The sequence below is a fragment of the Ranitomeya variabilis genome, chromosome 1 (assembly GCF_051348905.1).
Source record: "Ranitomeya variabilis isolate aRanVar5 chromosome 1, aRanVar5.hap1, whole genome shotgun sequence".
Lineage (NCBI taxonomy): Eukaryota > Metazoa > Chordata > Amphibia > Anura > Dendrobatidae > Ranitomeya > Ranitomeya variabilis.
In genome coordinates this window covers 1059343220-1059370337 of record NC_135232.1, presented here as the reverse complement: position 1 = coordinate 1059370337, position 27118 = coordinate 1059343220, and the positions used below count along the sequence as shown (strand labels likewise).

Genomic DNA, 27118 nt, shown 5'->3' with positions numbered 1-27118 from the left:
TTTTGCAAGGACTTTTTTCCTGCAAATTTGTTTTTATCCCTTTTTTGCATCACATCTGTGCGTGCGCACTACAGTCGTCGAGAGCTGATCACTGACACACATCAGTGATTGGCCTTCGGTTGTTTTTTGTTTTTTTTGGGGGGGAAAAATAATTAAAAAAATTTTTATTAGTTGATAGGATTAGATTAGGGACCGTAAAATATCGCAGTCTACTAGAGTATTTTTTACTGAATTTAGTTAGCAGTTAGTGTCAAAAAGAATCACATCCGTTCGTGCGTCCTACAGCAGTTGAGCGCTGATTAGATCTAGATTAGGGAACGTAAAATATACTGTAGGAATTGGCGACTACTACAGTATTTTCTCATGAATATAGTCTGGGCTATTGTCAGATACTGCTGGGCGCTCTGTAATTTGTTTTTTATTGACATCCGTTTAAGTTTTTTTTTAATTTTAACACATTTTCATATTCTTTTATTTTTATCTTTTTCTTTCTAGAGTATTTTCTTTTTTTTGTCTCTTCAAAATAAAAAAAAAGTTTAGACCAAACACTCACACACACACACACCTGTAAAAAATTTGGTACACACAAACAACGTATATGTGAAAAAATGTCATCCCGTTCATCCCAAACCCGGTATTTAGGGGAGGAGGCACACGCTTTCCCTGCCTCCGACACTGACAGTGAGGGGGAAGATCCAACCTTCCTTTATTTTTCTGATTCCTCCTCTTCCTCAAGTAATACTGAATCACCACGAAGACGCCCCAGGACAAAAAATTAACCAACACTTACCACTAGTGACCCCGTATGGACCTCACTTCCCAAAAATTATGAGCCACAGATTCCTGATTTTGTGGCGCAATCAGGAATCCAATTTGACACTACTGGCTTCACAGATATTGACTTTTTCAAAGTCTTTTTCTTTAAGGATTTTGTAAATCTCATGGTGTTCCTAACAAATGTGTATGTCCATCAATTTTTGTCCCAACTGGACCTCTGTAAACGCTGAAGAAATGATGGCGTTTTGGGGCCTTGTTCTTCAATATTGGAGTGTTGACGTTTTGTATAACACTCCACTGTTCGGCATGGTTATGCCTTGGACACATTTTGAGACAATTCACAAATTTTTGCATTACAGTGATAATGCACAATGTCCTCCCCGAGATGACTGCAACTTTGATCAACTTTTCAAAGTACAACCAGTTATTGACCACTTCAGCAACAAGTTTACTGAGGTTTACATTCCCCAAAGAGACATCTGCATGGATGAGTCACTAATACATTTCAAAGGAATGCTCACATTCCGGCAATACCTTCCCAGTAAGAGGGCCAGATGTGTATCTAAGCTCTACAAACTGTCTTGGTAATATTGTTTTTTTGTTGTAGATACAGTACAGACCAAAAGCTTGGACACACCTTCTCATTTAAAGATTTTTCTGTATTTTCATGACTATGATAATTGTACATTCACACTGAAGGCATCAAAACTATGAATTAACACATTTGTGTGGAATTGTATACTTAACAAAAAAGTGTGAAACAACTGAAAATATGTATTCTATTCTAGGTTCTTTAAATTAGCCACCTTTTGCTTTGATGACTGATTTGCACACTCTTGGCATTCTCTTGATGAGCTTCAAGAGGTAGTCACCGGGAAGGGTCTTCCAACATTCTTGAAGGAGTTTCCAGAGATGCTTAGCACTTGTTTGCACTTTTGCCTTCACTCTGCGGTCCAGCTCACCCCAAACCATCTCGATTGGGATAAGGTCTGGTGACTGTGGAGGCCAGGTCCTCTGGCGTAGCACCCCATCACTCTCCTTCTTGGTTAAATAGCCCTTACACAGCCTGGAGGTGTGTTTGGGTTCATTGTCCTGTTGAAAAATAAATGATGGTCCAACTAAGCGCAAACCGGATGGAATAGCATGCCGCTGCAAGATGCTGTGGTAGCCATGCTGGTTCAGCATGCCTTCAATTTTGAATAAATCCCCAACAGTGTCACCAGCAAAGCACCCCCACACCATCACACCTCCTCCTCCATGCTTCACGGTGGGAACCAGGCGTGTAGAGTCCATCCATTCACCTTTTCTGCTTGGCACAAAGACATGGTGGTTGGAACCAAAGATCTCAAATTTGGACTCATCAGACCAAAGCACAGATTTCCACTGGTCTAATGTCCATTCCTTGTGTTCTTTAACCCAAACAAGTCTCTTCTGCTTGTTGCCTGTCCTTAGCAGTGGTTTCCTAGCAGCTATTTTACCATGAAGGCCTGCTGCACAAAGTCTCCTGTTAACAGTTGTTGTAAAGATGTGTCTGCTGCTAGAACTCTGTGTGGTATTGACCTGGTCTCTAATCTGAGCTGCTGTTAACCTGCGATTTCTGAGGCTGGTGACTCCGATAAACTTATCCTCAGAAGCAGAGGTGACTCTTGGTCTTCCTTTCCTGGGACGGTCCTCATGTGAGCCAGTTTCTTTGTAGCACTTGATGGTTTTTGCCACTGCACTTGGGGACACTTTCAAAGTTTTCCCAATTTTTCGGACTGACTGACCTTCATATATTAAAGTAATGACGGTCACTCGATTTTCTTTACTTAGCTGCTTTTTTGTTGCCATAATACAAATTCTAACAGTCTATTCAGTAGGACTATCAGCTGTGTATCCACCAGACTTCTGCACAACACAACTGATGGTCCCACCCCCATTTATAAGGCAAGAAATCCCACTTATTAAACCTGACAGGGCACACCTGTGAAGTGAAAACCATTCCCGGTGACTACCTCTTGAAGCTCATCAAGAGAATGCCAAGAGTGTGCAAAGCAGTCATCAAAGCAAAAGGTGGCTACTTTGAAGAACCTAGAATATAAGACATAATTTCAGTTGTTTCACACTTTTTTGTTAAGCATATAATTACACATGTATTAATTCATAGTTTTGATGCCTTCAGTGTGAATGTACAATTTTCATAGTCATGAAAATACAGAAAAATCTTTAAATGAGAAGGTGTGTCCAAACTTTTGGTCTGTACTGTATGTAATTTGGGAGCATAGCATTATATTCCCAATCTTCTGAAACTAGGTAAGTCATGATTTTTGTATTTTATAAATATTCAAGTTAACTTTTCATCAGCCTTCCCTGTTATGGTTCTCAATGGCAAGAGAACATAGCCCAGCAAACATAAGTCCTAGCTCTTGGAAGGATGGAAACTAAACTGACCATGAACTAAACCTGCCGCACAACTAACAGTAGCCGGGTAGCGTTGCCTACGTTTTTTATCCCTAGACGCCCAGCGCCGGCCGGAGGACTAACTAATCCTGGCAGAGGAAAATATAGTCCTGGCTCACCTCTAGAGAAATTTCCCCGATAGGCAGACAGAGGCCCCCACATATATTGGCGGTGATTTTAGATGAAATGACAAACGTAGTATGAAAATAGGTTTAGCAAAATTGAGGTACGCTTACTAGATAGCAGGAAGACAGAAAGGGCACTTTCATGGTCAGCTGAAAGCCCTATCAAAATACCATCCTGAAATTACTTTAAGACTCTAGTATTAACTCATAACATCAGAGTGGCAATTTCAGATCACAAGAGCTTTCCAGACACAGAAACGAAACTACAGCTGTGAACTGGAACAAAATGCAAAAACAAACGAGGACTAAAGTCCAACTTAGCTGGGAGTTGTCTAGAAGCAGGAACATGCACAGAAAGGCTTCTGATTACAATGTTGACCGGCATGGAAGTGACAGAGGAGCAAGGTTAAATAGCGACTCCCACATCCTGATGGAAACAGGTGAACAGAGGGGATGATGCACACCAGTTCAATTCCACCAGTGGCCACCGGGGGAGCCCAAAATCCAATTTCACAACACTTCCCGTTATGAAACTTCTGCCAGCATATTAAGTCCTCCATAATTTAAATCGTAGGGATCCACTCTATGCGCCACTGCATCCTGACATACCTCTAAAATGTATCTTTATTCTTTGCTTTCCGGTACTCAACGCCGAACAGTATGATGAGTGATAATAGACCAATCTTGGAGCCTGCAAAGGTAGAGGGGTCAGGTAAGCGAGCTTCGAGTAGGTGGCGAGATTGATCGGTATACACCCAGTGGATTATGTAACGCCAAATATCATGCTGGACAGCAGTGAATAAAGATAATTTGTAGAGTTGTGCTCGGATGCATGGATGCTCAGAATGGATTAGTAGGATCTTAATTATTGGACATAATGTTTCTGCAGCAGTTTAAAAACAGGAAGCATGATGTCACGTTCCCTTTAAGTGAAAGCTATGTTTTAAATATCAATCCATACTTTGAGCAAAGCGGAATGATTAATTGACTGAAGATGAGTTCAACAATTCAAAAAAAGTTTTGATTGTTTTAGGCAATACTTCATTTTTTCACAAAATTGTTCAGCCGTTGGCCACTGCATACGTGCATGGTCTCAGCCGCATGAAATCATAACTCAGTGAAAGAATCATTCAGTGCAGCTAATATATTTGACCTCAATGTTCGCTTTTGACTACAAAGCTTTGTACTACTCAGAACTTTGATTATTCCCACAAAATATTTTCTGAGAAAACATATTTTCAAAGCCTTTCCATAAAAAAATGTTTATAAACTGTCTGGGGGAGTATGTATTATTTATTAAGTAGAGCTGATTATAGGCTGCGCATCTGTGCTGCTCAGCGTTAACCAGCGAGTCTGACAGGTGCAGGTGCATCCTATTCACAGAAAGAAAATTGTAGACTAGAGACGGAATTAGAGAGAGAAAATTTGCCAAGAAACCAACTGGAATAAATAATTCAAATCACAAAATATACACTAGACAAATAAACAACTATAATACACATTAACTTTAAAGACCCCCGGCCCCATTGCTGCTGTTATTGATACTGCACTGCTCAGTGAAGTGGAGCTGCTGGAGTCAGGAGAGGGGGGCTGAAATCAGGACTTTGGTACCAATTTCATAGTTTAGGATATTAGTGAGGTAAAATATTTTGAAATGTTGATGTCCCCGTCTAACTCCCTTAGCGCTCAGTAATGGGAACTGCTATAAATTATTACACAGTATGTGTAATAATTGGACTGCTATAATTATATTACACATTATGCTTGTGTACACGCACTCCCTAAAAATGAACACAATTGCTGTCTATATGGCAATTAGACATTGCTTTTAAATTTTAGTTCAACAGAAAAACATTAAAAAAAAAATAATGAAACTGGCCATGACAAAAATGTTGGTACCTTAACTTAATATTTTGTTACACAACCTTTTGAGGCAATCATTGCAAACAAACGATTTCTGTAACTGTCAAAGAGACTTCTGCACCTGTGCACAGGTGTTTTGCCCCCCAACTCGTGAGCAGAGGGCTCCTTGTGCTTCAGGCATGAAGATGCCTTCTCCAGGCTACATCATTCAGCTCCTCCAATAGATGCGCAATAGGATTTAGATCAGGGCTCACAGAAAGCCACTTTGGAATTGTCCAATAATCATTGCTCTTAGCTATTCTTGGATTTTTTAGCTGTGTGTTTGGGGTCATTAAAGGGAACCTGTCACCCTGTTTTTTCCGTATGGGATAAAAATATCGTTAAATAAGGCCTGATCTGTGCGTTACAATAGTGTATTTTGTGGACCCTGATTCCCCACCTATGCTGCCGAAATACCTTACCAAAGTCGCCGTTTTCGCCTGTCAATCAGGCTGGACTGGTCAGATGGGCGTGGTGACATCGCTGTTTCTTCCCCCAGATCTTGCTTATTTTTCCGTTGGTGGCGTAGTGGTTTGCGCATGCCCAAGTGCCGAATCCACTGCACAAGGGAGGAAAAAGAGCGCGATCTGCGCTATTCCCCTGGTGATCGGTGGGGGCGGCCATCTTCCTGTGGCCGCGCGTGCGCAGATGGAGCGCTCTGCTGCCCGTGGCTTCAGGAAAATGGCCGCGGGATGCCGCGCGTGAGCAGATAGAGATCGCGGCGGCCATTTTTCTGAAGCAGAGATGCGAACTCTGCTTCAGGAAAATGGCCGCCGCGATCTCCATCTGCGCACGCGCGGCATCCCGCGGCCATTTTCCTGAAGCCCCGGGCAGCAGAGCGATCCATCTGCGCACACGTGGCCACAGGAAGATGGCCGCCCCCACCGATCACCAGGGGAATAGTGCAGATCGCGCTCTTTTTCCTCCCCTGTGCAGTGGATTCGGCACTTGGGCATGCGCAAACCACTACGCCACCAACGGAAAAATAAGCAAGATCTGGGGGAAGAAACAGCGATGTCACCACGCCCATCCGACCAGACCAGCCTGATTGACAGACGAAAACGGCTACTTTGGTAGCGTATTTTGGCAGCATAGGTGGGGAATCAGGGTCCACAAAATACACTATTGTAATGCACAGCTCAGGCTCTATTTAACGGTATTTTTATCTCATACGGAAAAAACGGGGTGACAGGTTCCCTTTAAACTGAAAACCCATGACCTGCCACTCAAATCTAACTTCCTGACATTGGGCAGTATATCTTGCTCCAAAATACATTGATAGTCATGAGATTGCACAGATTCAGGGCACCCTGTTGCAGATGCAACAAAGCAGCCCAAAAACATAACTGAGCCTTCTCCATGTTTCACAGTAGGTTCAATGTTCTTTTCTTTGCTTGCTTCATTTTTGTATCTGTGAACATACAGCTGATGTGATTTGCCAAAAAGCTCAAGTTTTTGCCTAATCTGTGCAAAGGACATTCTTTCTTTGTGCTTGTCAATATGATTTTTTGGCAAATTCCAGTCTCCCTTTTAAATGATTTGCTTTCAAATCTAACTTTCTGACATTGGGCAGTATATCGTGCTCCAAAATACATTGATAGTCATGATATTGCACAGATTCAGGGCACCCTGTTGCAGATGCAACAAAGCAGCCCGAAAACATAACTGAGCCTCCTCCATGTTTCACAGTAGGTACAATGTTCTTTTCTTTGCTTGCTTCATTTTTGTATCTGTGAACATACAGCTGATGTGATTTGCCAAAAAGCTCAAATTTTTGCCTAATCTGTACAAAGGACATTCTTTCTTTGTGCTTGTCAATATGTTTTTTTTGCAAATTCCAGTTTCACTTTTAAATGATTTGCTTTCAACAGTGGCTTTTTCCTTGGTCGTCTTCCATAAAGTCCACTTTGGCCATGACAGCGATGGATGGTGTGATCTGACACTGATGTACCTTGACTTTGCAGTTCCCCTCTAATCTATTTGGAAGTTGTTCTAGGCTCTTTGGTTACCATTTATATTATCCGTCTTTTCAATTAATCATCAATTTTCCTCTTCTGGCCAAATCCAGGGAGGTTGGCTACAGACCCATATATTTTAAACATCTGAATAATCTGTGTAAATGTAATAACATTAACATCAAGCTGTTTGGAGGTGATCTTATAGCTTTTGCCTTTAACATTTTTGTCTTTAAACTTCTTTCTAAACTCATGTGACAACTCTCTCATTAACTTTCTTTTGTCCATGTTCCTTGTGGTGCAAACCATCATTAAAATAGCACAGTGACTAATTTTCACCATTCAAAAAGGCAGACTGATTACAAGTTTGTAGACATCTCTGATTCTAATTAAAGGACTAACCTTAGTTGAACATACCCTTAGGTTAATTTACTTTCAATCCTTTTTAGGGTTACTATCATTTTTGTCCAGTCAATTTTCATTAGTTTTCTTTTTTTAATTTTTCTGTTAGTTTTTTTTAATTTTTCTATTGAACCACAGTTCAAAAGTAATGTCTGATTTTCACTTTCTGATTACTTTCTTCTTCTTAAATTACTATATATATATATATATATATATATATATATATATATATATATATATATATATATATACTGTATATATATATATATATACACACATATATTTGTATTGCTAGAGGACACTGTTTTTTTGTATTGCAATACTATTTTTAGTTAATATATTTTGACCCTATCAGGTTTCATTTATTGGAACATTTTTGGCTTTCTAGTGTAGAATAACCTTCTCAAATGATAATAGCATATTTATATCTATAGGTAAAATGCTGATCTGGGATTTCCAGTTTTCATTATGCTACTCAACTGCTGACCTACTGTAAAGAAAACCACAAGGATGACTGAAAAAAGTGCTGCCATCTGACATATAAACATATACTGTACAATCAGCATCATGTAACTGCATAAACTAGAAAATCCATTGATCTAACTTACATAAAGTTACAGCCATAAATAAAGTCATCTGTAGAAAGCCAGTTGTGCATTATAACTACAATATACAGTAAAATAAAAAGGAACACAATTAACTAAGATGCATGTAGAAATAGATTCTGCTATATGCTTTCAGCATTTTTTTAGCTGGTGCCTAAAATAAAATTTGGTAAGGCTTAGTAAAATGGGCCTATAAGGAATATGAAACATACTAGGGCCATTATCTTTATCTTATCTTTCTCATGCACCAAATGCAACTTTCTGCAGTGCTCCTATCTTTATAAGTCCAGGGCGATGAGTCAACATCTTTTTTTCAGGTTATACGGTAGTGGTTGTCAAAAATGCACCTTCCTTTTAGACAAGTAATTCAGTGCTCTGTAGCTCTGTAGCCACTGGCTGAATTTTCACCATTAACTGAGTTTCCTGCTCTATTTCAGCTGTGTCCTTCAACGGTATGGTCCAAACACAGAGCAAAGAAACAGAAATCAAGCAAAGAGATCTCAGTATTTGTAGCATTGAAGGCGATTAATGATACGGTCCCCTTGTAACTGGACTGCACATGTATCCTTCAAAAATTTGCGTGTCCTTGTAAATGGAATTTTCCGTTGTGTTGTGAGAGGTTGTTCAGAATATTTTCCATTTATGCTTTGTACATATAAACATACTGTATATCTATATAATGTATACATGCTTTTTTTACAGATTGAATGTATGACAAGCTGCATTGTCTACCATTACATATGTAGTACTCTGATGGGGTCTTCTGGGTAACAGTTATAAGGGAAGTACAGAAGACTGTCTAGGTCCGTGAAGAGGCTGAGATGACTAGGGATGGAGCATGTGGTGCCAAATTGCTGCATCACAATGCTGCCAAGAAGGGACAGTGTAAAGCTCATAAAAAAGAGGTTGGGAACCAATATGGGGAGTTGTCGGAGGCACTAAACCTGAGGGATGACTCATGTTTTGCCCAAAGTCAAGATATCGTCACTTCGACTGCAATCTTTTCTTTCTATGGTAAGATAGAAGAGATTGAATACCAGGGCTGGAGAGGTGAAAAACTGGAAGTGAAGAATTGTGAAATGGGACAGTATATAGATACATAGTTACATAGTTATTAAGGTTGAAGGAAGACTTTAAGTCCATCTGGAAGACTGCCAACAGTGAATTAGCCTTTAGGAGTAAACATTTTATTTGAGTGGAGGGTGTGTCAGAACTGACAGTGAGATCGGAAACAGACCACTTGTAGTCTAACCATGGGGCAAATTGAATGATGGAGTCTTTAGGCACATTGACTCACGTAGGCACATTGTCTCACGAGAGGTCTGTGAGGGCTGCTATTTAGAGAGGTTTTTCACTGATTTATAGTTTACTGGCCTTCACCTGGTTACAATAATACAAAGAGCCAATGTAGATAGTACGAGCCACAGCGCTCAATGATTGACTAAAGTGGTGATGTGCCTTGACGTTGTGATGGCAGTACTGTAATGTTTAAACAATCATTGGAGCAGCAGTGGAGAGGCAGCTCTGGACCGGGGGCGGGTGAATACGTGATGGTGAATAAGCCCTGACAGGTCTACAGGTGGCAGAACGTTATTTCTGCAAAACACCTTTAAGTAGTGTTGTCTGCATGTATTATCCATCTATCATTCTTAGCCTGGTAAGGGAATCAGAAACAAATGAATATTACTTGGAGACTAAGAGAGATCCTTTAGGTTTATAGTAGAGTCCTGAACTAGACTGGACTGGATGTGGTAGACAGTGGAAAGGGTAGCACCATCCAATCAGACAGAAAGCTCCTGCAACATCAGTTGTGATATTCATGCAATTAGTGACCCAGGGCTTCACCTTCGAAAGGCGAACAACAGAAACCAAGAAACTGCCACAACACTGATAATCACTTTAGAGAAAAGAGCAGTCCTTTATAATACCTCCAGAAAGAATACATGCAGTGAGCACAAACTGGCAAGATTTCATACAATCAAAAAACATCACCAAAACACTTTTGGATTTTGAAGGCTAGCAGATGAAGAATCCTTGAGAGTCAGAGCTATGGTGCAAAGACCTTTGAGTTTGTCCGCTACTAGGACAATCCCTTATCAATCCGAATTAATACTCATCTCCCATGCTGGCACCGTCCCAGGGCTCACGTGAGGTTATTTTGTCATATGAGTCCAGTTCCCAATCAGAGTTTGCGTCACTGTCCCCACCTTCAGATGTACAAGTAATCAAGAGGAAGTTAGAGGCCAGCCACAGCTCTTCCTGTTAAGAGCTTCCTGCCTCTACACTTGACAATGATAATGCAATATAAAATAAATATTAAATAGAAATAAATGTAAACGACAACAAATTATGGGTTTTGGAACATCGAACTCACATCTGTAATTTTATGCATATACTGTACATTGTATGACACACAAGCAATCTAAAATATTGTCTAAAGTTATAGAAAATACAATTGTATATTTGTAAATTCATTCTAGTCTATCCAACAAAGCTTACAAGGGCATCCTGATGACAAGTAGTTATCCACAGGACTGATGAGTAGGTCTAGAAAAATTAAATTTGACATCTGCAACCCCCATTGATTGCCGGAACAGGGCATTTTTTTCCTAGTCTGAATAGAGCTGCAGTTTGCATGCTTGACAGCCATTCCATTCTTTTTCTATGACAATGTGATAACTTCTTGTAACCAAAACACCCCTTTAGTATTTAATATCTACACAAGCAGAAACATACCTTGTGAGTAAAAATGTTTAGTAAATGCAATATTGGGGCATAAAACTTAAAGAATATATGAGCAAACACTGTAATAGAAAATTACACTTGAGAACACTAAACCCTATTTTGTATAAATTGATCACAATCAGAAATAATGAAGTTAGCGATATTTTTTTCAATTTTATGGCCTAATCTAAAGAAATACCACTTTCTATTTACTCTATACCTGAATGTAGACACCACTGGCCATATTGTCTAGCAGAATAGTGGTTAAGCGATTTCTATTTCCACCGATAAGTGAGGTTTTCAGAGATGAAAACCCAAACTATTATCAAGGTAAAGAGAAATTTTGAATTGAGCCCGTCAACAGTGGGAATAATGATTAATCTGATCAGAGATTTTAGAAAGTTTTGAATTTCCCATGATTAATAGATTAGCTGGCGTTATTGTTAATATTTTATATCTTGCTTTGATTATTATTTAACTTGTCACCAGGTTTGGCTGATAAGAAATTTCGTACACCTTTCAGGGCTGATATACAGCAGTCTATAATGCCCCCAACCCAACCTGTAAGAGAAGAAAAATAACTTTTATTATACTCCATCGGTCCAGTCAAATGGGTGTTGCTCTTCTTTGTCCGGTGCCTCCCATCTTCTTGTGATACAGCCCTCCTGCTTGCTTCATGTGGATGATGGGTCTCCTCGGCACTGCACTCCTGCACAGGCGTACTTTTCTACCCTGTTGAGAGCAGAGCAAAGTACTGCAGTGCGCAGGCGCCAGGAAAGGTCAGAGAGGCCCAGTGCCTGCGCACTGCAGTACTCATCAGGGCAGATAAGTACGTCTGCACAGGAGCACTGTGCCGAGGAGACTGTGGATGACGAAGGGACGCGTCATCCACATAAAGCAAACAGGAGGACGGGGATCGAAAGAAGATGGGAAGCACTGGACTAAGACCAGCGACACCCATCAGACCGGACCACCCCACAGGTGAGTATAATAAAAGTTATTTCTCTTCTCTTGTAGGTCGGGCTGGGGGCAGATATACAGCATTATAGAATGTTGTATATCCGCCCTTAAAGGTGATGGCCATATCTCTTATTGGCCAAACCTGGTGACAGAAATTGTTTCAAGGGAACCTGTTATGACCCCAATGGCAGAGGGTCTCAGAAATATTTACTAAGTCTGCAAACACAAAAACCAGCTCATAGGGCAGTGGTAACTGGGCTGACCATATATCTAATCCTAGCACCACAAATAACAGCAGCCGGGGAACGTACCTACGTTGATTCTAGACGTCTCGCGCCAGCCGGAGAACTAACTAACCCTAGAAGGGAAAAGAAAGACCTTTCTTGCCTCCAGAGAAAAGACCCCAAAAGTTGGATACAAGCCCCCAACAAATAATAACGGTGAGGTAAGAGGAAAAGACAAACGTAAGAATGAGCTAGGTATTTAGCAAAGAGAGGCCCACTAGCTAATAGCAGAATATAGTAAGATAACTTATATGGTCAGCAAAAACCCTATCAAAAATATCCACGCTGGAAATTCAAGAACCCCCGAACCGTCTAACGGCCCGGGGGGAGAACACCAGCCCCCTAGAGCTTCCAGCAAGGTCAGGAATCACATTTAGTACAAGCTGGACAAAAATGAGAGCAAGCAAATAACCCAAATAACAAAGAAGCAAGACTTAGCTTAATTTAGCACGAACCGGGACCAGCAGATAGGAGCAAACAGAAAGGATCTGATTACAACGATGCCAGGCACTGGACTAAGGATCCAGGAAGTTTATATAGCAACACCCCTGGACTAACGGCCCAGGTGGGTGCAAACTGAGGGAAGAAACTCCCAGAGTAATATCACTAGTAACCACAAGAGGGAGCCAAAAAGTCTAATTCACAACAGGAACCTATCTATATATATCTGTCTTTAATAACTTTGTGTTTTGCATTATCTTTATAAGTCTTATTCATAAATGCAATGAGACAGGGTGTAGTCTTTGTTTAAAATTTACTGAAGGCATTGAAAGCTGGATAGAATTAGTTTGAGGGAATTTAAAAGAATCCATGATTTACGGCCAGCGTTCTTAAACTGAAATACTCTGTTAATGTAATGCGCTAAGCCATTCCCCTTTGTACTGTGGTTGTATTAAAAATTTGTGTCTTGGTATTGAAAATCAGACAAGCCTTGTACACTGACAGATACTGGCTATGTGATCTTGTTTCTGATGCATCGCTTCTAATTTGACCAACACTGGCAGATCTGGAGACCCTTTGAGTTTCACCCAAAATCAGCTCTCCGAGAAAAGGAGTTTCTATGACACTGAAAACATCAATGCAAAAAAACTCCTCTTTGAGTCTAATATATAATATTCAGAGAATGGATTGCCATACCAAAGCAAAGTTTAGAATAGTAGAAAATTTAGTTTAGGTTTTTTCATTTCTCATGTATTACCTTAACCTCCCCTACCTTGTTACAACATCGAATCAATATGGTCCTTTGGTCACTAGTAAATCACATAATTAAAAATTAAGTGAAGAGTGTGTCATTATTCTTCTAATGATCAACCCTATGTAATAAAAGAGTGTCTTGTCATGGCTTAAATTAGAAGGACAACACAGATAATCCTCCAGCAACTTAGATTGCTGAACCTTAAAAGGGGTTGTCCGGTCCAAATCGATAAGTTTGCAGTCACTCTGTGTGACTACAGATTTATGAATCCCCCCAGTACACATTCGCTGGTTTCTGACCTGGGACCGGAGAATATGTTTGAGTTATACATACTTCCGGCAAGTGGACTTGACTTCGCTTCATACACTTGTATTGAGTGAGGTCGCGCCTCATCTAGCGATGTGGCCATCCAGGGGGCGTGGCTGACTAAAGGGCGTGGCCTTGCTCCAAACAAGTGTATGGAAGTGAGGCCACGCCCACTGACCGGGAGTATGTATAACTCATACATATCTTCCCATCCCAGGTCAGAACGTGGCGAATCCCCGCAGTGCACAGTGTGTGTGCTGGGGGCTCATAAGTCTGCAGTCATACAGAGTGACTAATCTTATCGATTTGGACCGAACAATCCCTTTAACCTGAAGACATGACTCAATACTTGAAAACTAAAATATATTAGAAATTTAATTTTAAGTGTCAATAGAAGTTGCATCTACAAACCTGAACAGAAAACTCTCTTAGCACCGAAATATTAACCGGTTTTACACATCCGCTTCCCATATGCAGTTGGTACCTGCCAGTCTGTGATACACTTGTTGATGGATACTAGAAATAACTGCCAAAAAGTGTTCAGTTCCCCAGAGAGCGCCTTCATATTATAGCTCAGTCACACAGCTCCTAAGATTATGTTGAAGTTTTTACTCTTTATTCATGTATGCTTTACTTAATCATCTTTTTTTCTACTTATTATATTGGCCGTCCCTGTGATATCTTCAAAATGATTTAACTATACCTCGCAAAATGACATTTTTCCTATCGCGAATAAATACTCCATTTTCCATGTTTAAATATAGCGGTAGATTTAGCTGCACTTCTATAGCAAACACACAAAACCCATTACGATGACCTAATAATGCATGGAGAATAATTGCTATTACATCAATGTATTTGTTTGTACTTATTCAATCCACAGTTCACTAGTCAATGTATAGAGGCTGCGTGACAATACAAAACAGGTCTGCAATTCTTTCCTAAAAGCACAATTATTTCCCATGGGCTGTGTCTGTTATTACATCTCAAGCTCATTCATGGAAAAAGGGCCAAGCTGCAATACAGGGAACAGCCAATGGACAAGGGGAGCAGTGTGTGTAGAAAAAAGAATACTATTATTCCATGTAAGATGATTATTACATAAAGCTGGCACATAATGTATAGAATTTTGCTGATAATCATGTTTTAAGGCAGCATTGCAAATATTTGACAAACTGAATGAAAGCGGTAAAGACATGGATACACTGTGCGCAGAATTATTGGGCAATTTGTATTTTTGATGACTGATTTTATAATTGACCAATTCCATTACTGTCCGTCAATCCAAAAAATGAATAAACTTGGAACCTGAATATTTAAGAGAGTAAAATTGAATTTTATCTTTCTTAGGAGATTATATATGTGTGCAGAATTATTACATAACTAAAGAAAAAAGGACATTTCTCATCTAATTTTTTAATTTTTATCTGTTACAATGAGAACAGTAACCAAACGACTCAAAGTGTACAAAAATACATTTCTGACATTTACAAAAAATATCAGTGACCATTATAGCCACCTTTCATTTCAATAACACTGATAAAACTTCCATCTATGGAGCCTGTCAGTTTCTTAACCCCTTCATGACATTTGATGTATAAAAACGTCATATGTTGCATTTCCCCCTTTACTGCAGGCTCTGGCACTGAGCCCGCATCTTTTCCGGCACATGAAAGCCGATTTCATCCACCTGTGGCTGTTAACATGTTAAATTCCGCTGTCAATCTCTGTCAGCGGCATTTAACATGATTGCTCCGAAAGCATGTCACTAGCTCTGCCCATTGGTTCCCCTGTCACATGACTGCAGGGCGCCTATGGATCGGCATGGCAACCCAGGGTCTGCAGGAGACCCCTGTGGTTGTCATTGCCAATCTGCTATAAGCGTCGCCCCGTGGCCAGCGTTCATAACAGATGATCAATTCTGCTACACATAGTCCTGCTGTGTGTAGCACAAATGATCAGAAGATCGCAGCTTCTAATCTTGTAAGGAGACTATTTAAGCAAGTGAAAAGTAAAAAAGAATGTTTTTTAAAATATAAAAAAATAAAAAAAAAGGAAAAGTTCAAATCACCCCCCTTTTGCACCATTCAAAATAAAATACAAAAAAAGGCCCGATCTATCAAGGTATAAAACGGCGTAATGAGAAAAAATATCGCTAGATTAACATTTTTGGGTCGCCGCAACACTGCAATAAAATGCATTAACAGGCGATCAAAACATCGTATCTACCCCAAAATGGTATCGATGAAAAACGTCGGCTCGGCGCTCAAAAAATATGCCCTCATCCAGCTCCAGATGACAAAAAATAGAGACGTACAGGTTTCGGAAAACTTTGTATTTTTTTCACCACTTAAATAAAGAAGAACCTATACATCTTTGGTATCTGCAAACTTATAATGACCTAGAGAATCATAATGGAAGGGCAGTTTTTGCATTTAATGAACATGGTAAAAAAAAATAATGTAATTGCACTTTTCTTTAAATGCCACCACACTTTGATTTTTTTCCTGGTTTTCCAGTACATTATATGGTAAACTAAATGGTTTTGTTCAAAAGTTCAACTTGTCCCATGGCCATATTGATGGGAAAAAAAAGTTATGGCTCTGGGAAAGAGGGTAGTGAAAAACAAAAACGAGAAAACAAAGAAAAGAAAAGGAAAATGGCCCGGGGATGAAGGGGTTAATAACAAAATCACAGCCTCCCAGACACTGTTCAGAAATGTGTCTGCTTTCCTGTAAATATGTTAAGAAGGGCCCCAAGTTTTCAATAGGATTTAGGTCAGGTACGGAAGGGGCCATGCCATTATTCTTACATCTTTAAAGGGAACCTGTTGCCAGGTTTGTCCTTTATGAGATAAGACAACCACCTTTAACCCCTTTACCCCCAAGGGTGGATTGCACTTTAATGACTGGGCCAATTTTTACAATTCTGACCACTGTCCCTTTATGAGGTTATAAATCTGGAACGCTTCAACGGATCCTGGTGATTCTGACATTGTTTTCTCGTGACATATTGTACTTCATGATAGTGATAAAATTTCTTTGATATTACCTGCGTTTATTTGTGAAAAAAATGGAAATTTGGCGAAAATTTGAAAATTTCGCAATTTTCCAACTTTGAATTTTTATGCAATAAAATCACAGAGATATGTCACACAAAATACTTAATAAGTAACATTTCCCACATGTCTACTTTACATCAGCACTAGTGTTGAGCGATACCGTCCGATACTTGAAAGTATCGGTATCGGATAGTATCGGCCGATACCCGAAAAGTATCAGATATCGCCGATACCGATACCCGATACCAATACAAGTCAATGGGACACCAAGTATCGGAAGATATCCTGATGGTTCCCAGGGTCTGAAGGAGAGGAAACTCCCCTTCAGGCCCTGGGATCCATATTAATGTGTAAAATAAAGAATAAAAATAAAAAATATTGATATACTCACCCTCTGACGCGCCCTGTTTGTAACTGCCAGCCTCCGTTCATAAGAATGAGCGCTTGAAAGTCCTTAGATGACGTCGCGGCCTGTGATTGGTCGTGGAGTGGTCACGTGACCGCCACGCGACCAATCACAAGCCGCGACGTCATCTAAGGTCTTTCAAGCGCTCATTCTTGTGAACGGAGGCTGGCGGTTACAACCAGGGCGCGTCAGAGGGTGAGTATATAAATATTTTTTATTTTTATTCTTTATTTTACACATTAATATCGATCCCGATACCGATTCCCGATACCACAAAAGTATCGGATCTCGGTATCGGAATTCCGATACAGCAAATATCGGCCGATACCCGATACTTGCGGTATCGGAATGCTCAACACTAATCAGCACAATTTTGGAACCAAATTTTTTTTTGTTAGGGAGTTATAAGGGTTAAAAGTTGACCAGCAATTTCTCATTTTTACAACACCATTTTTTTTTTTAGTGACCACATCTCATTTGAAGTCATTTTGAGGGGTCTATATGATAGAAAATAACCAAGTGTGTGTGACACCATTCTAAAAACTGCACCCCTCAAGGTGCTCAAAACCATATTCAAGAAGTTTATTAACCCTTCAGGTGTTTCACATGAATTTTAGGAATGTTTAAATAAAAATGAACATTTAACTTTTTTTCACAGAAATTTACTTCAGCTCCAATTTGTTTTATTTTACCAAGGGTAACAGGAAAAAATGGACCCCAAAAGTTGTTGTACAATTTGTCCTGAGTACGCCGATACCCCATATGTGGGAGTAAACCACTGTTTGGGCGCATGGCAGAGCTCGGAAGCGAAGGAGCACCATTTGACTTTTCAATGCAAAATTGACTGGAATTGAGATGGGACGCCATGTTGCGTTTGGAGAGCCACTAATGTAACTAAACATTGAAACCCCCACAAGTGACACCATTTTGGAAAGTAGACCCCCTAAGGAACTTATCTAGATGTGTGGTGAGTAGTGTTGAGCGATACCGTCCGATACTTGAAAGTTTCGGTATCGGAAAGTATCGGCCGATACCGGCAAAGTATCGGATCCAATCCGATACCGATACCCGATACCAATACAAGTCAATGGGACTCAAGTATCGGACGGTATTCCTGATGGTTCCCAGGGTCTGAAGGAGAGGAAACTCTCCTTCAGACCCTGGGAACCATATTAATGTGTAAAAGAAAGAATTAAAATAAAAAATATTGCTATACTCACCTCTCCGAGGGAACCGGCAGCGTTGTTTGCTTAAAATTCGCGCTTTTCTTTCCTTACGTGAAGTCCCGGCTTTGTGATTGGTTGCGTCGCAGTCACATGGGCGACGCAACCAATCACAGCAAGCCGTGACGTAATTTCAGGCCCTTAAGGATTTTAAAATTACGTCCCGGCTTTGTGATTGGTTGCGTCGCAGTCACAGTCGCAGTGTCCAGCCTCCCGTGACGTCACGGCTTGTGATTGGTTGCGTCGCCCATGTGACTGCGACGCAACCAATCACAAGCCGGGACTTCACGTAAAGGAAAGAAAAGCGCGAATTTTAAACAAAGAACGCTGCCGCTTCCCTCGGTAAGGTGCAGGCTGCGTCGGAGAGGTGAGTATAGCAATATTTTTTATTTTAATTCTCTCTTTTACACATTTTTACATTAATGTTGTTTCGATACCGATACCCGATACCACAAAAGTATCGGATCTCGGTATCGGAATTCCGATACCCGCAAGTATCGGCCGATACTAGTGGTGAGCACTTTGACCCATTAAGTGATTCACAGAAGTTTATAATGCAGAGCCGTAAAAATAAAAAATCATATTTTTTCACAAAAATGATTTTTTCGCCCCCAATTTTTTATTTTCCCAAGGGTAAGAGAAGAAATTGGACCCAAAAGTTGTTGTCCAATTTGTCCTGAGTATGCTGATACCCCATATGTGGGGGGGAACCACCGTTTGAGCACATGGCAGAGCTCGGAAGGGAAGGAGCATCTTTTGGAATGCAGACTTAGATGGATTGGTCTGCAGGTGTCACATTGCGTTTGCAGAGCCCCTAATGTACCTAAACAGTAGAAACCCCCCACAAGTGACCCCATATTGGAAACTAGACCCCCCAAGGAACTTATCTAGATGTGTTGTGAGAACTTTGAACCCCCAAGTGTTTCACTACAGTTTATAATGCAGAGCCGTGAAAATAAAAAATCTTTTTTTTCCACAAAAATTATTTCTTAGCCCCCAGTTTTGTATTTTCCCAAGGGTAACAGGAGAAATTGGACCTGAAAAGTTGTTGTCCAATGTGTCCTGAGTACACTCATACCCCATATGTTGGGGTAAACCCCTGTTTGGGAACACGGGAGAGCTCGGAAGGGAAGGAGCACTGTTTTACTTTTTCAACGCAGAATTGGCTGGAATTGAGATCGGACACCATGTCACGTTTGGAGAGCCCCTGATGTGCCTAAACAGGGAAAACCCCCCAATTATAACTGAAACCCTAATCCAAACGCATCCCTAACCCTAATCCCAAAGGTAACCCTAACCACACCCCTAACCCTGACACACCCCTAACTCTAATCCCAACCCTAATCCCAACTGTAAATGCAATCCAAACCCTAACCCTAACTTTAGCCCCAACCCTAACTGTAGCCTTAACCCTAGCCCTAACCCTAGCCCTAACCCTAACCCTAACCCTAGCCCTAACCCTAACCCTAGCCCTAACCCTAGCCCTAACCCTAGCTCTAACTCTAGCCCTAACCCTAGCCCTAACCCTAGCCCTAACCCTAACCCTAGCCCTAACCCTAGCCCTAACCCTAACCCTATCCCAAACCCTAACCCTAGCCCTAACCCTAACCCTAGCCCTAACCCTAACCCTAATGGGAAAATGGAAATAAATACATTTTTTTAATTTTTTAATTTTTCTCTAACTAAGGGGGTGATGAAGGGGGGGTTTATTTACTTTTATAGCGTGTTTTTTAGCCGATTTTTATGATTGGCAGCCGTCACACACTGAAAGAAGCTTTTTATTGCAAATAATATTTTTTGCGTCACCACATTTTGAGAGCTATAATTTTTCCATATTTTGGTCCACGAGTCATGTGAGGTCTTGTTTTTTGCAAGACGAGTTGACGTTTTTATTTGTAACATTTTCGGGCACGTGACATTTTTTGATCGCTTTTTATTCCGATTTTTGTGAGGCAGAATGACCAAAAACCAGCTATTCATGAATTTCTTTTGGGGGAGGCGTTTATACCGTTCCGCGTTTGGTAAAATGGATAAAGCAGTTTTATTCTTCAGGTCAGTACGATTACAGCGATACCTCATTTATATCATTTTTTTATGTTTTGGTGCTTTTATACGATAAAAACTATTTTATAGAAAAAATAACTATTTTTGCATCGCTTTATTCTGAGGACTATAACTTTTTTATTTTTTCTTTGATGACACTGTATGGTGGCTCGTTTTTTGCGGGACAAGATGTCATTTTCAGCGGTACCATGGATATTTATATCCGTCTTTTTGTTCGCGTGTTATTCCACTTTTTATTTGGCGGTATGACAATAAAGCGCTGTTTTTTGCCTCGTTTTTTTTATTTTTTTATGGTGTTCACTGAAGGGGCTAACTAGTGGGACAGTTTTATAGGTTGGGTCGCTACGGATGCGGCGATACTAAATATGTGTACTTTTATTGTTTTTTTTTTATTTAGATAATGAAATGTATTTATAGGAACAATATATATATTTTTTTTTTGATTTTTTTTTTTTTTTTTTACACATGTGAATTTTTTTTTTTTACACTATAACATTGCCCTGGGGAGGGGGGGGCATGATGTTACAGTGTAAGATCACCGATCTGATACTTTGCTGTGCACTGTGTCTGATCGGCGACCTGACGTGCACAGCTCCTGGAGGCTTCCCGGCGCCTGCTCTGAGCAGGTGCAGTGAAGCCACCTCCCTGCATGACCCGGATGCTGCTGCCATCTTGGATCTTGGCTTGCTGCAGGGAGGAGGAGGTAAGAGACCCTCGGAGCAACGCGATTACATCGCGTTGCTCCGGGGGTCTCAGGGAAGCCCGCAGGGAGCCCCCTCCCTGTGCGATGCTTCCCTATACCGCCGGAACACTGCGATCATGTTTGATCGCAGTGTGCCAGGGGTTAATGTGCCGGGGGCGGTCCGTGACCGCTCCTGGCACATAGTGCCAGATGTCAGCTGCGATAGTCAGCTGACACCCGGCCGCGATCGGCCGCGCTCCCCCCGTGAACGCGGCCGATCGCGCTGGACGTACTATCCCATCGGTGGTCATGTGGGCCCACCTCGACGGGATAGTACGTCCGATGTCAGAAAGGGTTTAAGCCCTGATTTACAGCATTCTAATATGCTTTATATATCACTCCAATCAAGCCTTCAAGTCAAGACAACAAGAAAACCTATGGGGCGGTAAGGTACAATAGGCATTGCTGTCTTGATCCGGTGCCTCCCTTCTTGCAATGCCGTCCTGCTACATCATCCACATAGTGCCTCTGACATCACACCCCTGCGCACGTGTACTTCTCTGTCCTGTCATGGGCAGAGCAAAGTACTGCAGTGCGCATGCTCCGATAAAGGTTTAAAGAGCCCCAAAGCATGCGCACTGCAGTACTTTACTATGCCCTGGTCAGAGTAACTAATCGTAAGACTATTTACAGAGTATTTACAGAGTAAAGTATACCTTCGCAGGATCACGATGCCGGGGAGTCTGTGTGGATGACTTAGGATTTGTCATCCACACAAAGCAAGAAGGAGGGAGGTACTAGTCTTATCTCATATGGGACAAATCTGGTGACAGGTTCTCTTTAAGGCCTTTACTGGCAGCTAAGCAGGGGAGACTTCGGTGCTGGAGCATTGTCCTGCATAAAAATCATGTGTTTATTTTAAAGATAGAGACATTTTCTTGCATCACTGGTTAAAGAAAGGGTCTTCTAAACACTGGCAGTAGGTTTGGGAGTTGATTTTGAGTCCATCTTCAACCCAATAAGGTTCAACTAGCTCATCATAGCAGTACCCCACCTCCACCTTGCTGCTGTCTGAGTAGAAGTGGAGGTAGTGACCCTTACTGATCCAGCCATTGGCCTATCCATCTAGTCCGTCAAGAGTCACTCTCATCTCATCAGTCCATAAAGCCTCTGAAAAATAAAACTGTCTTCAGACATTTCTTGGCCCAGTCTTGCCAATTCCACTTCCGTGTCTTGTTCAGTGGTTGTCAGTTTAAGCCTTCCTTACCTCTGCCATGTCTCTGAGCACTGAACAACTTGAACTTCTGGGCCTCCAGGGAGGTTGCAGTTCTGAAATAAGACAGCACTGGAGGATAATGGCTTTTTGGTCAGTTCACGTTTCATTCTCCTAAAATTTTTGACAGTTAATGTGCGTCTTTTTTTTCTTAACATGTTTTTTTCAACCCTGTTGACTATTTTCAATGCTTTTGATGTTTCTGTGATCACACCCCAATATGTCAGCAATTTCAAAAGTGTTTCATTTTTCTGTAAGACTTGTAAGAATTTTTGACTTTTCAGAGCCAGTTAATCTGTTTTTTGGACCATTTGCCTCAGGAAAACAAGCTTCCTAAGATTCTGCACACCTTGATAAAGGGTGTTGTATCCTTAGGTCTCACCCTCCTCATTACACAAATACATATCACCTGCTTCATCTGCTTCATCCAATAAGCATTCACGTGCATACACATTGGAGTTGGAAAATCTGCATAAAATGATGATATGGTAAAAATACATACTTGCCTAATAATTCTGCACAAGGTGTCAAGGTACAGGGGAGGAGGGTTTGTAAAAATAGTTTCTGCTATTTAAACGGAATCTGTCAGTAAGGTCAACCCCCTTAAACCGCATATATAGACATGCAGGTTTTCGAAAGCAGAATCAATTTGTACTTTCTATATTTTATCTGTTGCTCCCTTCTTGTGAAATCAGTTTTTTTATGCAAATGAGGCACTAAGTGCTCTGGGCAAAACACATAGTGCTTCCCGAACTTCTGCTTTCCCAGATTGCTCTCCTGCCCTGTTCCAGCCTCTTTAACTTAATTGATAGCTTACTGTTCGATTTCCCTGCCTGGTTCCAGATGTCAAATAGACATTGAGCTATCAATAAAAATAAAGAGGCAAGTGCAGGAGAACTACCTGTCATGCCCAGAGCACTGATTGTCTCATTTGCATCTTTCAGGATTAACGCAACAGATTAGGAATTTAGGATTTAGACCTCCATGCCCATATTTGCAGGATTACTTACACGTGGCAGTGTTTAAGTCCAGATTTTAATACAGAAAATCCACAGCGGAATACAGTAACAGATAAGAGGGTGAAATGTCAACTGTCGATTCTCGCCTACATGCTGTATCAATTTTCCCAGAAGAAACCGACTTATGATGCATATTTTCAGTCTGCAAGATATCAATTATTGTCACAGATTGGTCACGGATTTGTTGCAGGTTTTCCCTATACAGTTCTACTGGGAAATAAAAATCCACCATAAAACCCTTATTGGGTGGACTATGCTTTGGATTACTCACAGGTAGTGAATTTTGCATCCACAAGTTCTGAAAAAAAAAAGAAGTTAAAAATCAACCACTGCAGTTACCTCCCGTGACACTTTCTTGGCTTCCTTGTCTGGTCCATAGTCTAGCATAGGACACTGTAGCATAGGATTAGGAGAGGTAGCTACAGAAGCACCAGGACAGATAAGTCTATTGGGTCTCATATTTTAGATGCTTTTTTTGTTTTTCAAAGGAAAATTAGCACAAAGATCCCCACTTTCTGGAGAAGATTTGCTGCTATGGATTTGCTTGTGATTTCCTATGGATTTACTGTGGACATTTTCTGCAGCAGACCCACTACATGTGGACATACTTTACCCTCAGACCATAGGCGTGATCCTTATCAAATTTTAATCAGTAGTCAACTACTTATCTATTCTTGCTCATAACACTTCTCTCAAGTTTAACCATTATATTCCCAAAGCATTGCCTCCTTTCCTCCTCTTAAGACATTTTGTCAGTAATTGCTACATTCGAACTGCAGAACTAAATTTACATAAATTGTTAACACAGCAATATCACAGAGTAGTCTAGTACCCACCAATGCGATTATTTCACTTAAAGCCTTTACAGCAGGCTGAAGATCCCATTAAACTGTTTGACGATGGCTCTTCTTGACTCTTGACAGAAGTATTTTCCTGTTTGTCTTGTAGATGAATTACCATTAAACCTCATTACACAGAACTACTGTCCTTTATCATACACTTAGGATACATTTAATGGTTTGGAGGCATGGTTTGCAGAAAGATGCTTGTATGTCAGGTGGGGAAGGGGGATTAAAAGAGATATCGTGAATAAAGCATGACATGAATCAGATTCTCCCAAACGATTGTGGAATTCACTAACATAAAATATTAAAAATCGGGAAGTCCATATTAAAAGGAACTTATATATGGTCTTATGTTAGAGAAAAACAGTATACATGTCATGGTTTCCAGCTGATCTGCTTTTTATCCATCGTCTGCTAACTCCAGATGGAGAGTGTTGACTTTACAGCTAATGAGAAAGAGAGGAATTACAGACATGGTCTAATCCTTTGTGCCCAAACTAATGTGGGTAATAAATCAAAGCTAAACCACCATGTTCACAGTAATGAAAACAAACAAGAACCATTTGGACAAGCCTGATCCGATGATTTTATATTAGAGACATTTAGTCAAACCTTGTTAAAGGGTAGCACAGTTGGGCAAGGTGGCTAAGTTTGACAAGTGGCACAACTTTAGAAATATGAGGTTCTCTATTATTCCCCATTTATCGTAAAGCAGTGATCGGAAAGCACAATCTCAGATTCACCTATAAAGCACGAGCCTTGTGGAATTTACTATTGATTTATTGTTAAAGTATTGTAATCCTGTTTTATATTTACTATACGGGTGTTGCATTTTTGTACATTCCGTTTTTGTCACTAAGTGTACCTGAATGTTATAAAATAGGAACAAAATTCTATAGTCCAGCTCAATATACAGGATTTAGATATAGAAATCAATGCAATTGTAAAAGAAGTAAAGCGACTTACTGTAAAAAATGTACTCAGTGTAACTGCTCCAGATTTTGTCATCCCTGTATTGGTTTACGAAGGCTGCTGATCCAGTAGAGTTGCAGGCTACCATTTGAAACCCAGCTTCTGATAGCCTATCAAAAGCTTGCTCCAAGTAAGTGAATTTTAGGTAGAACCTAGAAGTGTACTTTTCTGGGGGGCGATCGGGGTCTCTACTTTCGTTCAAAGTTTCTCCAAAAACTTCTTTAGCCAGAGCTATTCTGCCACATACCATAATCCTGGCCACTCTCCTGAACTTGGCATCAGCTTGGTTATCTCTGACCATGGTGTAAGAACCTCTGTAGCCTATTGTGATAAAACCAGATTTTTTATCTAGGGCTGCAGTTCTGAACAGGTCACTGCTTTGTGAGTTCTCTTCTAGGTCACTCTGACAACCTTCATCATTTAAAGAGCTCTGTTTGGTTACTTTAGGTGTCAGTAGCTTCACCAGGTCACTGAGCTGGAAATATTCAGCCTCTCTTAAAAGTCTTTCCTTTTCTGGAAAGTGATCAGGGAGTGAGAGCTGCTTGTCCCTTAGATAGTCAAGCACGTACCTGAAAAGGAAGCCATCTCTGTCTATAAAGAATCGAGACCTGTTATCCCTGGGAAGCTCCTTGACATTGTTCCTAGAGAACATGCTGTACAGAGTGCTGTCCGGAACGCTGGTAAGTGTTGAAAACTTTGTAACATAAACTTGGCCACCAACGTTCAGCTCTACCACATCCGGAAAGGGGTACGACATTTCGCTGATAGGGAGGATTGTATCTTTCAGAGCCATGTCTCCTCATCAACATGCAGAAAGTGATGAACTTCAGAACAGTGTCCAGTGCAATGGCTTTCAGTTAAATCCACACCCAAGGCAGTCAGCGAAGGCTCCGAGACTTCTATTCAGCCCCACAAAGAGCAGCTTTCAGCACCATGGACAGTCTACGTAGCCCCAGAGCAGAACAATGATCAGCACCAAGGACAGCTGCACAAAAAAGTCTATGCAGAGGAGCAGTGATCAGCACCAAGGATACAGCACATAATTGTGGCTTCAGCTTCACAGCAGAGCAACCATCAGCACAAGAGACAGCAGCACATAATACTCAGCACTGAGAGCTTATAGTGAACCGAGCTGACGTCACTCCATCTGCAGGCTGGGCTTCAGGAAACTTTTCCCACATCTGTCTTTTAAAGGAGCCTCTTCCTTCTGCATGAGCTCCTTCTTGTGCGTCCTAAATGAGCTAATGCACAAGTAATACAAAAAAAAAATTCTGTGCTATAGAAAGCACAATATTTCATTCCCTGCTTAAACCTCCACGGTTATACAAACACACAGTTCTCTTTTCCATTGCTGCTCTATATTTTATCGTCTAAGTTTTTGGCACTAAAATGTGCAACAAATACAGTATAATACATGAGAATTGGGTGTATAAATCCTATTAACCTGAAGCAAAAAAAAAGCGAATATTTGAGCACATGTTAAAATCCACATTTGTAAGGACTGTATTTTCAGTTCAAATGTTGAAAAATGCTGACATTACACGGACAGCAATCAGCAATTGGTATTAAATTGGGCAGTTTAGATGACTATTTTTTAAACAGACTTTATGTCCATGGGAAATAACATTGCAGCATGCATTCATCTCACCGTATTTTGGATGAGACTCGCCTATTCAAGTCTATAGATGTTCAAAAAAATTGTATTCCATATAGGTCAATTGTATATTAACCCCTTCACTACCTTGGGTTATTCCGGTTTTGAGCTTCTGTTTTTTGATCCCCTTCTTCCCAGAGCCATAACTTTTACATTTTTCTGTCAATATGGCCACGTGAGGGCTTGTTGTATGCAGGACAAGATGTACATTTTAAATTACACAAATGCTTTTGCCATAAAATGTA

General features: G+C 40.6%; 1 protein-coding gene across 1 annotated transcript in view; it reads right to left on the bottom strand.

Annotated features, from left to right (window-relative positions):
• The window catches only part of KCTD8 (potassium channel tetramerization domain containing 8), a 192425-nt gene extending 166074 nt beyond the window's left edge, over positions 1-26351 (bottom strand). Inside the window, exon 1 of the mRNA XM_077279832.1 lies at positions 25214-26351. Coding sequence (XP_077135947.1) covers positions 25214-26012 — 799 coding nt within the window. The 5' untranslated portion in view covers positions 26013-26351. The remainder of the gene's footprint in view (positions 1-25213) is intronic.
• Between the last annotated feature and the right edge of the window lie 767 nt (positions 26352-27118).